Source organism: Gavia stellata, chromosome 21 (genome assembly GCF_030936135.1).
Source record: "Gavia stellata isolate bGavSte3 chromosome 21, bGavSte3.hap2, whole genome shotgun sequence".
NCBI classification, from domain to species: Eukaryota; Metazoa; Chordata; class Aves; order Gaviiformes; family Gaviidae; genus Gavia; species Gavia stellata.
In genome coordinates this window covers 14,965,763-14,978,557 of record NC_082614.1, presented here as the reverse complement: position 1 = coordinate 14,978,557, position 12,795 = coordinate 14,965,763, and the positions used below count along the sequence as shown (strand labels likewise).

The 12,795-nt window shown below is 49.8% G+C and overlaps 1 protein-coding gene across 1 annotated transcript in view; it reads left to right on the top strand.

The window, feature by feature from the left end:
- The window catches only part of CORO1C (coronin 1C), a 45,783-nt gene extending 35,184 nt beyond the window's left edge, over nucleotides 1-10,599 (top strand). The window contains exons 4-11 of the mRNA XM_059827451.1: nucleotides 1,534-1,663; nucleotides 3,599-3,780; nucleotides 4,348-4,467; nucleotides 5,118-5,222; nucleotides 6,378-6,523; nucleotides 7,629-7,686; nucleotides 7,777-8,022; nucleotides 8,721-10,599. Of these exons, the coding sequence (XP_059683434.1) occupies nucleotides 1,534-1,663; nucleotides 3,599-3,780; nucleotides 4,348-4,467; nucleotides 5,118-5,222; nucleotides 6,378-6,523; nucleotides 7,629-7,686; nucleotides 7,777-8,022; nucleotides 8,721-8,840 (1,107 nt within the window). The 3' untranslated portion in view covers nucleotides 8,841-10,599. The remainder of the gene's footprint in view (nucleotides 1-1,533; nucleotides 1,664-3,598; nucleotides 3,781-4,347; nucleotides 4,468-5,117; nucleotides 5,223-6,377; nucleotides 6,524-7,628; nucleotides 7,687-7,776; nucleotides 8,023-8,720) is intronic.
- The last annotated feature ends 2,196 nt before the right edge of the window (nucleotides 10,600-12,795 follow it).

The window sequence follows — 12,795 nt, the reverse complement described above, 5'->3', positions numbered from 1 at the left end:
CACAATCTTCTGAGAGCATGCTGTGGCTGCACTCACCAGCGAAGCTGGTGTTGAATTGGAAGTGAGCGGGACAACATCCTGCTTTTCCAGGCTAAACAGCTTTGGTTTCAACCTAATTTTTTAAATGTGGTAAAAGCCTCAGTTTATGTCATCTTGTTGCTAGTACTGTTCCATCAGGCAGGAAGAGAAAGAGGGATTTTCAACTCTTGCAGAGAAATTCTCTGCTGAGGTTGTGTGCCCATTGCAGGTTGTTCCTCCTGGGATGCTGAGGGTGCTGGGAGGGATGGCGCCGAGAGCTGCGTCGGTGAAAAGTGAAATCGTTTTAGGGTTATTTAGAGGTGAGCTGGTACACGCTGAGAATTTTTGCATCTCGGTGGGTTTTATTTAAGCAGCAGCCATCCCTGCGAGAAGGGAGAAACTGGGATCAGTGCAAAAATCCATGTCGCCCTCACGCATGTTTGTCTGCCTTGCTTCCGAAATCCGCTCAGCTCGCATCTGCTGGCTCTGACAGCTTGCTTGGGCACGGTGGGCAGGGTCTGGCAAGCCCTATTATCTAACTCCAGAAAAAGCAAACAATAGAAGGCAAAGCAAATGTGCTCTAATACTGCCACCTATCTATAAGTAGCTATAATTGCTCACTGATGGGCTTTCTATTTAATTTTTTCATACGCTGTATGTAGGTCAAATTCAGTTCAAAGATGATTGTCCAGTGCTGAATTGCAGGAATAGTTTTGGTAGGGCTGATCCTGCCTTGGGGCATGGGGTGATGGGTTTTGTCTCTCTCGTCCCTGGTCCCTGCCAGCTGCAGAAGCTGCCTCCTTCAGTGCATAAACCTGCTCTGACTCTGCAGCTGGAATTCCAGTGCTCTGCGATCCTTGGGGTTCTGTTCCTCCTCCTGATGGCACTTTCCTGAAGATGCTTGCAACAGAAGGGCTGTGTAACCAAGCAGCCAAGAAGCCAACAGGCAGTTTGCTGCATTCAAAAGTAGTTTCTGCGATGCTAACTTGGGCTGCTTTAACCTTTGCCAGGACAAAGCTGCTCTTCCCCAGTTAAATGGTATCCGAAAGGAGGTTCTAAACACAACGTGAAAACTAATTGCCAGTATTTCTAAAGAAATAAAAAGTAGGCACCAGTATAGCTGCAGTATTGTTCCTCCGAGGGACAAGCGTAATTTGAAAAGACAGCAGCTTGTTCAGATGGAATTTGAGCTGCAAGGCAAATTTTTTTGAATCCTTCTCAGGCAGCATCTGAGATGATTGGGTCTCTGGACACAGCGATAACGGGGTGTTTGCAGCATAAGTAGCCAGTGGTTACGTGCTGGCAGTGTGGGCTAGGAAGGATGTTACTCACAGATCAGCTGAAGGTTTATTGGTGGCTGGGAACGATTCCCTCCCTGATTCTCTCCTGTTTATGTTGAGAAGCAACAACTCAGACTTCTGCCATGGCATGACGCAGGATGCAGGAAGCAAACGAGTAACGCTCTCTTCAGAGGGGATGGCCCTTGGCTAACTATCTTTCCTTTCCCCTTTCCAGGTGTGGCAGATTCCCGAGAATGGACTCACCCTGTCCCTGACAGAGCCAGTGGTAGTGCTAGAAGGCCATTCCAAGAGAGTCGGCATTGTGGCTTGGCATCCGACGGCACGCAACGTGCTGCTCAGTGCAGGTACGGTGCGTCAGGGCTGTGGGGTCAACAGGCGTCTCTCCCTCGCGTTTTGCTTGCACACCAGGTATTTTGGAGAAGAGCTTGTTGACTCCTATTCCTTCTTTCCTCTCCCAGCTGCTTAGGGCTGATGAATCACAAGACTAATGGCAGTGCCTGGGAACACCGGGACGCATGGCTCACAGCCCCCTTCTTGTCTTGGCCTTTTATTATCTTCAGTTTACAGGGACATGAACCAGGAAATTGTCTGGAGGCATGAATTACAGTATTAAAATTGTTCCAGACTTTATTTGATCTGCAAGTTTCATCTGCTGATAACTATTTACATCTGCACTCTCCTCATCCCTGTTTTCATATACTTTCATAAAAAGCCCAACTGTTTCTCCTTTTCACTGATCCCTGCAAGGTATCCCAGAGTCTGGCTGTTCCTTCCACAAGCTTTCATTTTCAGCATTTTCCAACTTGTCTCCTTTACTGGTACAATCTATGCAATGAGATTCTTTTGACCACTGAAAAACAGTCACATCATTATGGAAATAAAATGGATAAGTCATTATCCATTAGCACGGTCCAAGGCTTTCATAGCATGACCTTTAGGCTGGAGCCCAGTAAAAGAAGCTGATCCTTTCAGCTGGACTGTCAGATGAGCTGTGTGCTTTCTGTTGATATAAATGCCTTCTGAGGTGTACCAGTTTGCTTTTGATCTGGTTTTCCCAAAAATGCTTGGAGGTGCAGACCTTGTGGCAGTTAATGTAATGAGACTCAGTGTGAGAACATACAAAAGGAGAAGGTGATTTTTCTTAGGTAGCTTCCTCAGACTCCTGTACTCAGAAGCAGCAAGATGTGTGTGTCCAGGCAGTCTGGCCAGCATTACTCTAAGAAACACAGAGGAGAAGGGATGCTGTCAGGTCATTGCAGTCCCCAGGGTTCCTCCTGGTGACAACAAACTGATTTTGGATGTCTTTCATGCCCTTTGGGAGTTCAGAGTGATCGTTATTTTTTGCCTCGTTAAATGTTTTCACCCCTCCAGACCCTTAGGAGAAATTGCTCAGTCACACATAGTGCTTTCCTTCCCTTACCTGGTCCTCCAGTCCTGTTCTTTATTTTGCTGTCATCTTTTTTAGGCTTTATTTTTGTCTTCTTGCTGTCTGGTCGTTGAAAAAAAACCACCCGCCTGATGGTTGTAATCCTTGTGAAACTGCTGACCTCAGCTTTTGCTGGCTGCCATTCTTTTTTCTCTGTTCTGCTGTTTCTCCTGCTGTCACTTGCCTATTTTCCATCTGTGCCACTTCTACTCTTTCTGCTGCAAATCTCCCTGACCTGAGAAGGCGATGACTGGCTGCCAGCCCGTATTCCCACATATAGAGGTGTTAGAACATCGCCTCTTTGCCCTTGGCATCTCTTGCTCTGTAGTCCTGCAGCTGAGCCAAGACCCAAGAGCTCTCGCACAAAGCTCCTGCAGTAGCAGGGGCCAGGGCACACTTTCACAGACCTCCTTCAGCTGTACCACTACCTCCTGCTTTTCCCTTCAGCCTCTTCTCTGCCAGGGACCTCTCCTGTCCCTCCTGCCCCCCCATGCATGCAGGCAGCACGTTGGCTGGGGTGGGAGCCCCATGGGAGCAGCACGTGGCCATCTGTGGGAGCAGTGCCCAAATACTCCCTCATAAACTGCCTTTTTTTGGGACAGCTACAGCACCTCTGAGAAGGTGCGCGACGCTTTCAAGGGAGGAGTTTCGTGCCTTCTCTGGCTGCTTGGTCCCCGCTCTGAGCCTGTATTTGAGTGAGGATTTGCTGCCTGGGGCTCTGCATACATGACAGTGCACAGACCATGTTTAAGAGTCAGCATCTGAGGCTCTGCAGCTGCAGCAGGTTTTATTCCTTGTTCCCTGCTGCTGTATACACCAGTGTTGTGACTTTAGCTGTTACTTTCTATTTTAGGTTGTGATAATGCAATCATCATCTGGAACGTGGGAACAGGTGAAGCCCTTATAAACTTGGATGACATGCACGTGGATGTGATTTACAATGTGAGCTGGAATCGCAATGGCAGCCTAATCTGTACAGCTTCCAAAGACAAAAAAGTTCGAGTTATTGACCCCAGGAAACAAGAAATTGTTGCTGTAAGTTTGCATGGTAATTAAAGAAGCAACTGGGTTTCACTCCAGCAGAAAGTTAGCAAGAGCGTGTAGAGAAAGAACCTTCTTGCTTAGTATATATACCATGTTTAGTCATGTTTTTCAAAGTGAGGAAGAAATTACGGAAGGGATGGCGGTGGTTGAAGGATTTGTCTGGGTTTACTGGGATTAGTGTTTGAACTAGGATTTTAGGGCTCAGTTTTAAAACCTGCAGGAGTGTAATTCCACATCTAATCCTTTTGTATAATTACAGTTCCAAAGTTGTGTATGCAAAGTGGAGATCTAGCAGCCTGCATCTGTGTCATAGCTTGCAAAGAAGTCTTCCTTCAACCTTGCAAGAGTCTGATAGGCAAAGCTGAAACGAGCCAGGAATGACCGCTTCTTTTGTGGTTTAGTGATTGGTTTCTTCCCTCAAGCATTGGGCAAAGATGGTTGGATGTTGCTCCACGTAGTCAGCACCCTGCGTGGAGGATTCTGTGCAGCCAGAAGAGAAGCCACCACCAGGTGGGCTTCCTCTTCCTTGCTAGAGGCTAATTTGTAAATCTCTTTCAGGAGAAAGAGAAAACCCATGAGGGAGCCCGGCCCATGCGAGCCATTTTCCTTGCTGATGGAAACATCTTCACAACTGGCTTCAGCCGCATGAGCGAACGGCAGCTTGCCCTTTGGAATCCAGTAGGTTCCTGTCGCGTTACTGCTTGGCTGTCATAACGTCCGCTGAGTTACTAGCCCAGACCTGAAGAAACCCACTACATTCATAGTTCATATACTTGAGCATATTCCCTCCTCCATTTACTGCCTGCTCCTGCTCAGGCTTCCTGTGCCAGAAGGTATTGCCATTGTTTAGGCTGGATGTTCACTCAGTAAAGGAAATGAGTTCTCATGTATCGATCCCCGCCTTACCAAAAGCAGCGATGAAGCTGGCAGCTGCACGTTCAAAGTGTCTGAGAAGATGTACGCAGAAAGCAGAGTGGCTGTGTGAAGGTCGCTTCGTTCTATACGTGATATGTGCAGAGCAAGACAGCAATAATCCCATCACGCTGGCACAAGACACTCGCTAACATGACTATGTCACATCTTCCCCTTGACTTTGTGAATTTTCTTGGGTCCTGTTTTTATTGTATTTTGTGATTAAAATGTCCTTGGGGGATGAATAAGCTTGTGAACATTTACAGCATTTGTTATTGTAACACACAGATCCTTCAGGGTGGTGAAGACACCACTGCGTGGTCACTAGCTACAAAGAACTGTTAATAATTTAGATCCTATGTTAACACGAGCTTTTCCATTCTTCATTAACATCCCTGGCATTTTTTTATTTCCAGAAAAACATGGAGGAGCCAATAGCCCTTCATGAGATGGACACCAGCAATGGGGTCCTGCTGCCGTTCTACGATCCAGATACCAACATTATTTACCTGTGTGGCAAGGTAAAGAGAAGCTTTTGGAATGACTGGGTGTGTTTAGAGGGAGGCTTCTGTTGAATGAATGATGCCTGTGAAATATTGCCCAAGTGTCTCGATTGAGAAAGGTAGAACCAAAAAATTAGCACTGCAGCGATGGTCAGGGCTGCAGACAAATCAGGCTGCCCTAAAACCAGTTTGATCCTCACTCTGCAGGACCATCCAGAGATGGATTTACTTCAGTAAAGCTGCTCTTAATGCAACAAGTCAGATACCGTTATCAAAACATCTGTTGTTGGTGTTGACACGAATGGTGGTAGGTTAGTGTGGGAGGAAGGTACATTTTAGATGTTATCCTCCTTGTGCTTGAAGATGATGGAGCATGTAGCAGCACTCACTGTAATTTTGCAGGGTTAGATAATAGAAAACTGGCATCACGTGCTCCTTTCTAAAAGCAATTTGTAGGCATTAAGTGCTCTAAAGTGCCCACTTCTGATGCCGCAGCTTTGGACTTCCTACAAATAGGAGCCAAAGGCAAGATGAACAAGCGATTACAAAGGAGGATCCGTGTAAGTACATTCAAGAATCCCATCTGTGTAAACAGCTAATGAGAAATACTTGTTCTGTATCTGCTACCTCTTCTGCTGTTTTAGAGACGCTAGTGTAGTAGAATTGCCTGGAATCAAAGAGAAACTGGGTTTTAGCCTTTCTGCCTGACTGTAGCAGAAAGTTTAGCTTTTTCACAAGAGGGGATGTGGAAGTTGACACACCCAGTCTTGAAGCACGAGCTCAGGTCACTGTACCACAGTATTTTGAAGGACAGCACTTACCGCTGAGAAACTGTTCAGCTAATATACTTGGGTTACAGTAGGGACCTGCTTTATGGTAGTTCTGTTGGTGCCGTATGGATAGCGAGAACACAGCAGTGTGCTGTCTGCTAGCGACTGCTGTGAGCAGCCTGGGATGAGACATACTCGACTGGTAAGCAATGGAAGTTTTATCTTGAAAAAAAAAAATAGCTATAAACTGTGAATTGCTCCATGGTGGCGTTCCCTTCTTCCTGGAAGGGAAGGCTCTCAAGTGAGACCGATGGCTGCCTAGCCTAGCAGGGAGCAGGCGTGCGGGCACGGGGAGCGCTGGCCCCTCCAGCCTCTGGAGTGGTCCTCCTTTCATTTCTTGCAGGGTGACAGCAGCATTCGTTACTTTGAGATCACGGACGAATCCCCCTATGTTCACTACCTCAACACCTTCAGCAGCAAAGAGCCGCAGAGGGGCATGGGGTTCATGCCAAAGAGGGGCCTTGATGTGAACAAGTGTGAGATTGCCAGGTAAGGAGAGAGGCTGTCAGGGTGGGTGGTGTTGCCTTAGCAAGCTGCCCCGTTGCGAGCTCAGCCATTCAGAAATGGAAAGTCCTGCTGGGTGTAGGACCCCGCTGTTGGAAAGACCTCTCTGCCACACGGTGGCTTCTGCAGTGTTTGTTGGTACTGTGACACAAAACGATTCTTGTGCTGGGCATAACATGATGTAACCTCAAAATACGCTGGGACTTAGGTTGAGTCTGTTACAGATGAATGAGTGATTATCTAGCAGAATACATTGTCTGCAGAAACTTAGCATCAGGTCAGTTACAGCCTACGCTGTCAACTTATCGATGATAAACTTTTGATGCCTAAGTCTGATAACAGCCTCCAGCTCGTACACAGCAAGCAGGTTGGGAGCTGATTGCAGGAATTTAGAGAGTAAGTAAAGCAGCAGTGCAGTCACCAGAGTGTAGCTGTGATTCAGAAAACATGGCAAAGGAAGAAGGCATCTCAGGAAAGCAGGTTTGTGTCACTGCAATGGCTCCTGGCACACCGCTGGTAGGGAACATGCTGGGTGTTGCCCCAAAGCGTTTTGATGCTCCTTTGGTTATTAATGAAAGCAGGAGCCCCTGAAAAGGAGCAAAGCCCGCACTTGCCTGAAGCACCTGAGCATTTCAGCAGCAGTGCCCAGTGGCCAGGCTGAGTGTGGTGGATTTTGTGGCACTGGCCCAAAGCAGGACTGCAAGGGGTGACCGGAGTCTGGAGGCACGTGTGAGCGGTGCGCAGGCGGCTGGCTAGCGTGTACCTGTAAATTACTGGTGTGGTGCTTGTCTCGACAGTCTGAGCAGTGGGCTGTGCCTCACTGACAGCCCCCCTGGCCAAAGTGCGACCATCTGAAGTCACCCAGTACCTAAGAGGGGAACTCTATATGCACCCAGGTGGTTTTCTCCAGCCCTTGCAGTGCCCTGCAAGTCCTAGGGCAGCCCACCTGTGACTCCATAGGGTTGCTCGTTTTCCACCGCCTCTGTCTCCTGGCACGCTGCTGTGCATGAGCACCAGAACCGAAGCCTCCTTTGCACAGTGTGTGGGCTGTCCTCACACCTAAGTCACACCTTTTCTTTTTCTTTGCAAGGTTTTTCAAGCTCCACGAGAGGAAATGCGAGCCCATCATCATGACAGTTCCTCGAAAGGTGAGCGCTATGTGCTGGTTATGTGGTTTGAAGCCAGCCTGTGCCTTCCAGCCCTAAAGCACTTGACCAATTCATCTCTTCTGGTTGCAGTCGGACCTCTTCCAGGATGACCTGTACCCTGATACAGCTGGCCCAGAAGCAGCTCTGGAAGCAGAGGAGTGGTTTGAGGGGAAGAATGCCGATCCCCTTCTCATCTCCTTGAAGCATGGGTACATTCCAGGCAAGAACAGGGATCTCAAGGTGGTTAAGAAGAACATACTAGACAACAAGCCTGCCGCAAACAAGAAAAGTGATCTCATAAATGCTCCAAAGAAAGCAGCTGATGCCTCAAACACCGTGAGTAAAATTCACAAGCTTTTGGGGATGGTGGCCTGAGATGTGATTGCCAGGGTGCTGCATCTTCAGAAGCAGTTATAACAAAGCTCAAGCATGTATGATTTGGGTACCCCGGGCCTGCGTGCCAGTGGGTGGCTTGGAGTTGAGGTGGCACGTGAGTTGTGGCGTTCCACGTGAGGTTTCTGTAGCTGTGGGAGATCACTGGGAATTGTGACACAAAGGAAAGCTTGGCTTGTTGGTACAGCCACCCACCTGCTTGGGACAGCTTCTGCGCACCTCTTTTTTGTGTAAAACCCAGCACAGACAGTGGGACAAACAAACCTCAGACTATGCAGGTCCAGAAGGAGGTCGTACAAGTTCATAATTGGGGGCTGTAGCTAACGCGTGGTATAGTAATATGCAGAAATGTCAGTCAAGTAGGTCCTTAAATGGTGTTAAAAAGCAGATAGTGGCTCAGTATGTCCTTGAAGCTTGCACTGCTGCTTCTGGAAATGCTGGTCCATGCCCTGAGCATCACAGCTGTCGCTGTGCCTGTGCCAGGCGTGCGGTATGTACTCCCCCCGCTTGCCTGCGCACCCTGGCACACTTACGGCTTGTGAGAATCCCATTCAGAGGAGCCCCTTGCTTTGAAAACTCCTGTTTGCAGAGCGTGTCCTGCCAGCTCTCCTAACAAATACATGTCTTGTCTTGTCTTTCAGCAAAACGAAGCCAAATTGGATGAGATTTTGAAAGAGCTGAAATCTATAAAAGACACGATCACCAACCAAGACGAGCGCATTTCCAAGCTGGAGCAGCAGATGGCAAAGATCGCGGACTGAGCGGGGCGAGCGGCTGGCCCCGCCAGCCCAGGCACATTCCAGTTCCCTGTTCGGCAAGCAGCAGCGTGCAGCATTCCAGTACGAGCTTTCCTGTTCTCCTAAATTCACGTCAACGAGAGCCGATGATTAAAAGCCAAGCTTTTTAGTGAAAGATTTTTTTTTTCCTGATGTTTTAATGAATTTATGTGACTGTGTCAAACAAGTCAAAAAGAATAAGTGCTACTTTTACAGTCTTTTTTTTTTTCCAGATGTTATGAATTCTTGAAAACAAATCCATTCTGACTTTCAATGTTGTGCCCAAATATCTTTTTCTAGATTTAGGGACCAATGCCACATTGTTCTTAACCATTTTTTAAAGTTGCCAAAAAAAAAAAAAAAGTTGCTTTTTATTTTTCTTATTTGCCACTTTGCAGTATTTGTGTTTTAAATTTAAAGGGACAGCACTGCGTGTGTGTGCGTGTGTGGGTGTGCGTGTGGTGGGTGTTTATACTGCTCAGAGAACAAAGCTGAAGCTATTTTGTATAAATCTTCAATTTCGAACAATCAGATCGGTTTCCTTTGCAGTGTGGCCAAGGCCGCTGCTGAGACCCCTCAGAGATCGTACGAGCTGCCTTTCCTGCCTCCCTAACGTGTCCCCATCACCATTGTCTGACAGTTTAAAGAAAAAAAATCCAGTTCTGAATGAGGTGATTCATCTCACAAAATGCCTCTTCTCCTTTTACACCCTGCAGAATTTTTAAACTAGCATCATGTTGCCCTTTAAAATAGTCCCATGTTTCGGATTCCTCTAGCCATGTCCAAACAGGCATGTTTTATTTGCTGGGTTTTTTCTTATTTTGAGGCAGAAGTTACTCTCATGCAGGAATTGTTTTTACGTTTATCCATGGAGTACAGAGTTTAAGGTGTGCCACGGGAGATGCGAGCCATGGGACATTGGCGGTCACCAGTTCTCCGTGGTGTCCGTTTCAGCTGTATGCATTGCTGTAAATAGTTGTTTCCGCACCGTCACGCTCTTCGGCTCATTGACTTTAAGACGCTTTTAAAAATCTGCGAGCTTGCAATTCTCTGGCCCCTCACATTAGTGCTGATGTTAGAAATTTAGACTCTGCTTCCAAAGCAGCGTTAGCAGTAGCTAGGTGACTACCATGACGGGTCTGCAGGAACAAAATGCCTCCATTACTTTTTACAATTTTTTTTCCTCTCTCCATTGTTCCTGCCTCCCCACCCCACCGTGCCGCAAAACTTTGCAGGAAATGACTTGTTCCTAGGTCAGACGAGTGCCCTCCATCCCCAGACCCCTGGCACTCCCAGGCCTTCGGAGTGGCAGGGAGTTGGGGAGGGTGGTTTTGATCCCAGTTTGGAGAACTGGTTTCTCACACGATCCTTTGAGGTCCTTGGGGGGAGAGACCCTGTGAGCACCCCGGGCTCGTGAGCTCCTCGTGGGATTTCTTGGATGCCTCAGCTCAGCGAACCTCTGCTCAGGTGGGGTCTCCCCTGTGAGGGGGGGCTGCCCGTGTCAGGGACGGGGCAGGCACCGGTCCCTGCTTGCAGGCCCTGTCCCTGGGGCGCGAACAGGATCCGTGCCACCCCGGTGGGCTGTGCCAGGCTGGATTGGTGCTGCCCACCCCAGCACAGCCCGTCCCCGCCATGCCGGGGAAACGTCGGCAACCCGTGTCAAATCTAATGGTGGGCAAAGGCTACGGGGTGTCCGAGAGCTGCCGGCTGAGGAGCCTCAGTACCTGTCCCCGCTGGGGATCGATCCCTGAAGCAGCTCGCTGCATCCCCGCTGTGTGTGCACGTTTGTGTGCTTGGGAGCCGCCGCACCAGAGCAGCGTCCCCCCGCCCAGGGCATCCCCGGCGGCTGCCGCTCAGCGGGGGGGCACGTCCCTTCGTCCAGGCTGAAGTGATTTTTTATCTTTTTTTTTCCATTAGGTTAGCTAGAATTCCTCAAATTCTCCATTTTTTCCAGTGTTTGCATGTTCAGAACTTACAGGTTAAGGATTCTCTGTTCTGGAGGGATGTCTGTGTGTGTGTGAAGGTGAAACCACACCGTCGGGACGGCCAGGCGACGTAGCTGGAGAGGCATGAGAACGCGATGTGAAGAGACAGAGGATGTGTTATTATCGCATAGCATGAAAGCTTCATAAAAGTGGGGTTTCTTTGTTTTAAGTGGCGAGCACAGCAGGAGGGACGAGCGTCCCCTGCCCTGTGTCCATGACCGCTGATGCTGGATTCGCAGTCCAGACGCTCCGGGTTATTTGAATGTTTGGTGACGTTTTTGTATTGCAGTAAATGGCTGAGATTATGTGTACTTTTTTTTTTTTTTTCATTTTTTTTGGGAAAACAAAACCTAACGTAATGCTCCCCCAAATGGTGATCTCTGTGTTGATTTGTATGTGTGACTTCAGGGTTGTGTGCTTGGGGACCTTTTGTTTTTTCTAATTGGAGGGAAATAAGTTTTCTGAGACGCTGGATTGAAAAGCCCAGAGACCGGTGTGTGGTAGACGGTCCGAGGAGGGCGGAGGAAAGGCCGCCCTGGTCTTTAGTTTATAGCCTGTGTTTTATTTAAATGAACTGATGCCTAGCCAGGCTCAACCGGAGTCAGTGCCTGAAGCTTTTTGTAGCCGTGATATCCCAAAAGAGAACCAGCGAAGTCCTGAAAGATGCGCTCTTATAGAGCGGCCATAGTATCTGTCCAAATATTTGCTTCCATTTTCAAAAGATAAAAGTCATTGATTATAAACTTCCTCTGGTTTGCTTTTTCTTTGACTTTCTGCATCCTGCACCCACCACTGCCCGTTAGCACCTGCGCTTTAGGTTTTATCAATAACTGGGTTATTAAATGATGGCACTACCCTTACCCACGGCGACAGAAGCCCGAGCGTGTGGGGTTGCGGCTGAGCAGGGTCTGTCCTCTGGGACTCCTCCGCTCTCATCTGCTCTGTCCCGGGGGAGCCAGGGCCCATCCCCGGGGTCGCCCATGGACCTGCTGGTGATTTCCCTGCGAGCGAACCCAAGAGCTTGGCTGGATGCGGGACTTGATGGCACGGACTTGCTGGGGGGTCTCAGGGTAGCAGAGAGTGGGGTGCCGTGGTCTCCGGAAGGAGCAGCACCGGCTGGGGGCTGCCCTGGAGCTGGGGGGGGGGGCTCGTTCTGTTCTTCCCCAGCTGAAACCTGCTTCAAGGGTGCAGGAAACCCTGCAACGGCAAAGAAAGCCCAGGCTGGAAATGGCATCGCTCAGTCCCATCCAGGTTTGAGAGCCTTCCTCCAGCGCGGCCTCTCCCCGGCCGCAGCGTTTCACCCTGTGTTTCCCAACCACCTTCAGCTGCCTCCGGTGCGCCCCGACCCTGGCACAACCTCAAAGGCCCGGCCGTGCCTGGGGACGGGACAGGGCTACTCTCTGAGAGGCGATGCTCCCCAGACACGCATGCACACTCCGGACCCGTCCCAGGGGATGCTCATCCCTCCGCCGCAGCCGCTCCTGCAGACCTGAACCCCATTTTCCATGCGTGTTTTCCCACGAGTGATCTGGGGCCGGCAGGAACCGGGACCTTCTTCCAGCCCCCATGGCCAGGAGATTTCGAGAAGGGACGGGGTGAGTCTGGCCCGTGGCACGGGGGTTTCACGGTCCTGCCGGGGGGAGGCGGAGGTGGTGGGGCTGTTTACGGCCCCGGGCAGCAGCCGCAGGGCGTTTGCTGCGGATGTGCTCTTGCAGCACCCTTCCTGTGGCTGCACCTCCTGCCTGCTGCCGTGCCGGTGCTTGCGGTTAGGGCGGGGTATTTCCCAGCCGGTGCAGCGCCATGCAGCCGGGACAACACCCGGTGGCCCCCGCAGCCCCCCGAGAGCTCCTTGGCCCCAGCCAGCCGTCCTGGGGACGTTGGTGCTGAGAGAAGGGCCCCAGCGCGAGGGTAAATGCATTAAGCCAAGCCCTCGCCCTCCTCCTCCTCTTCCTCCT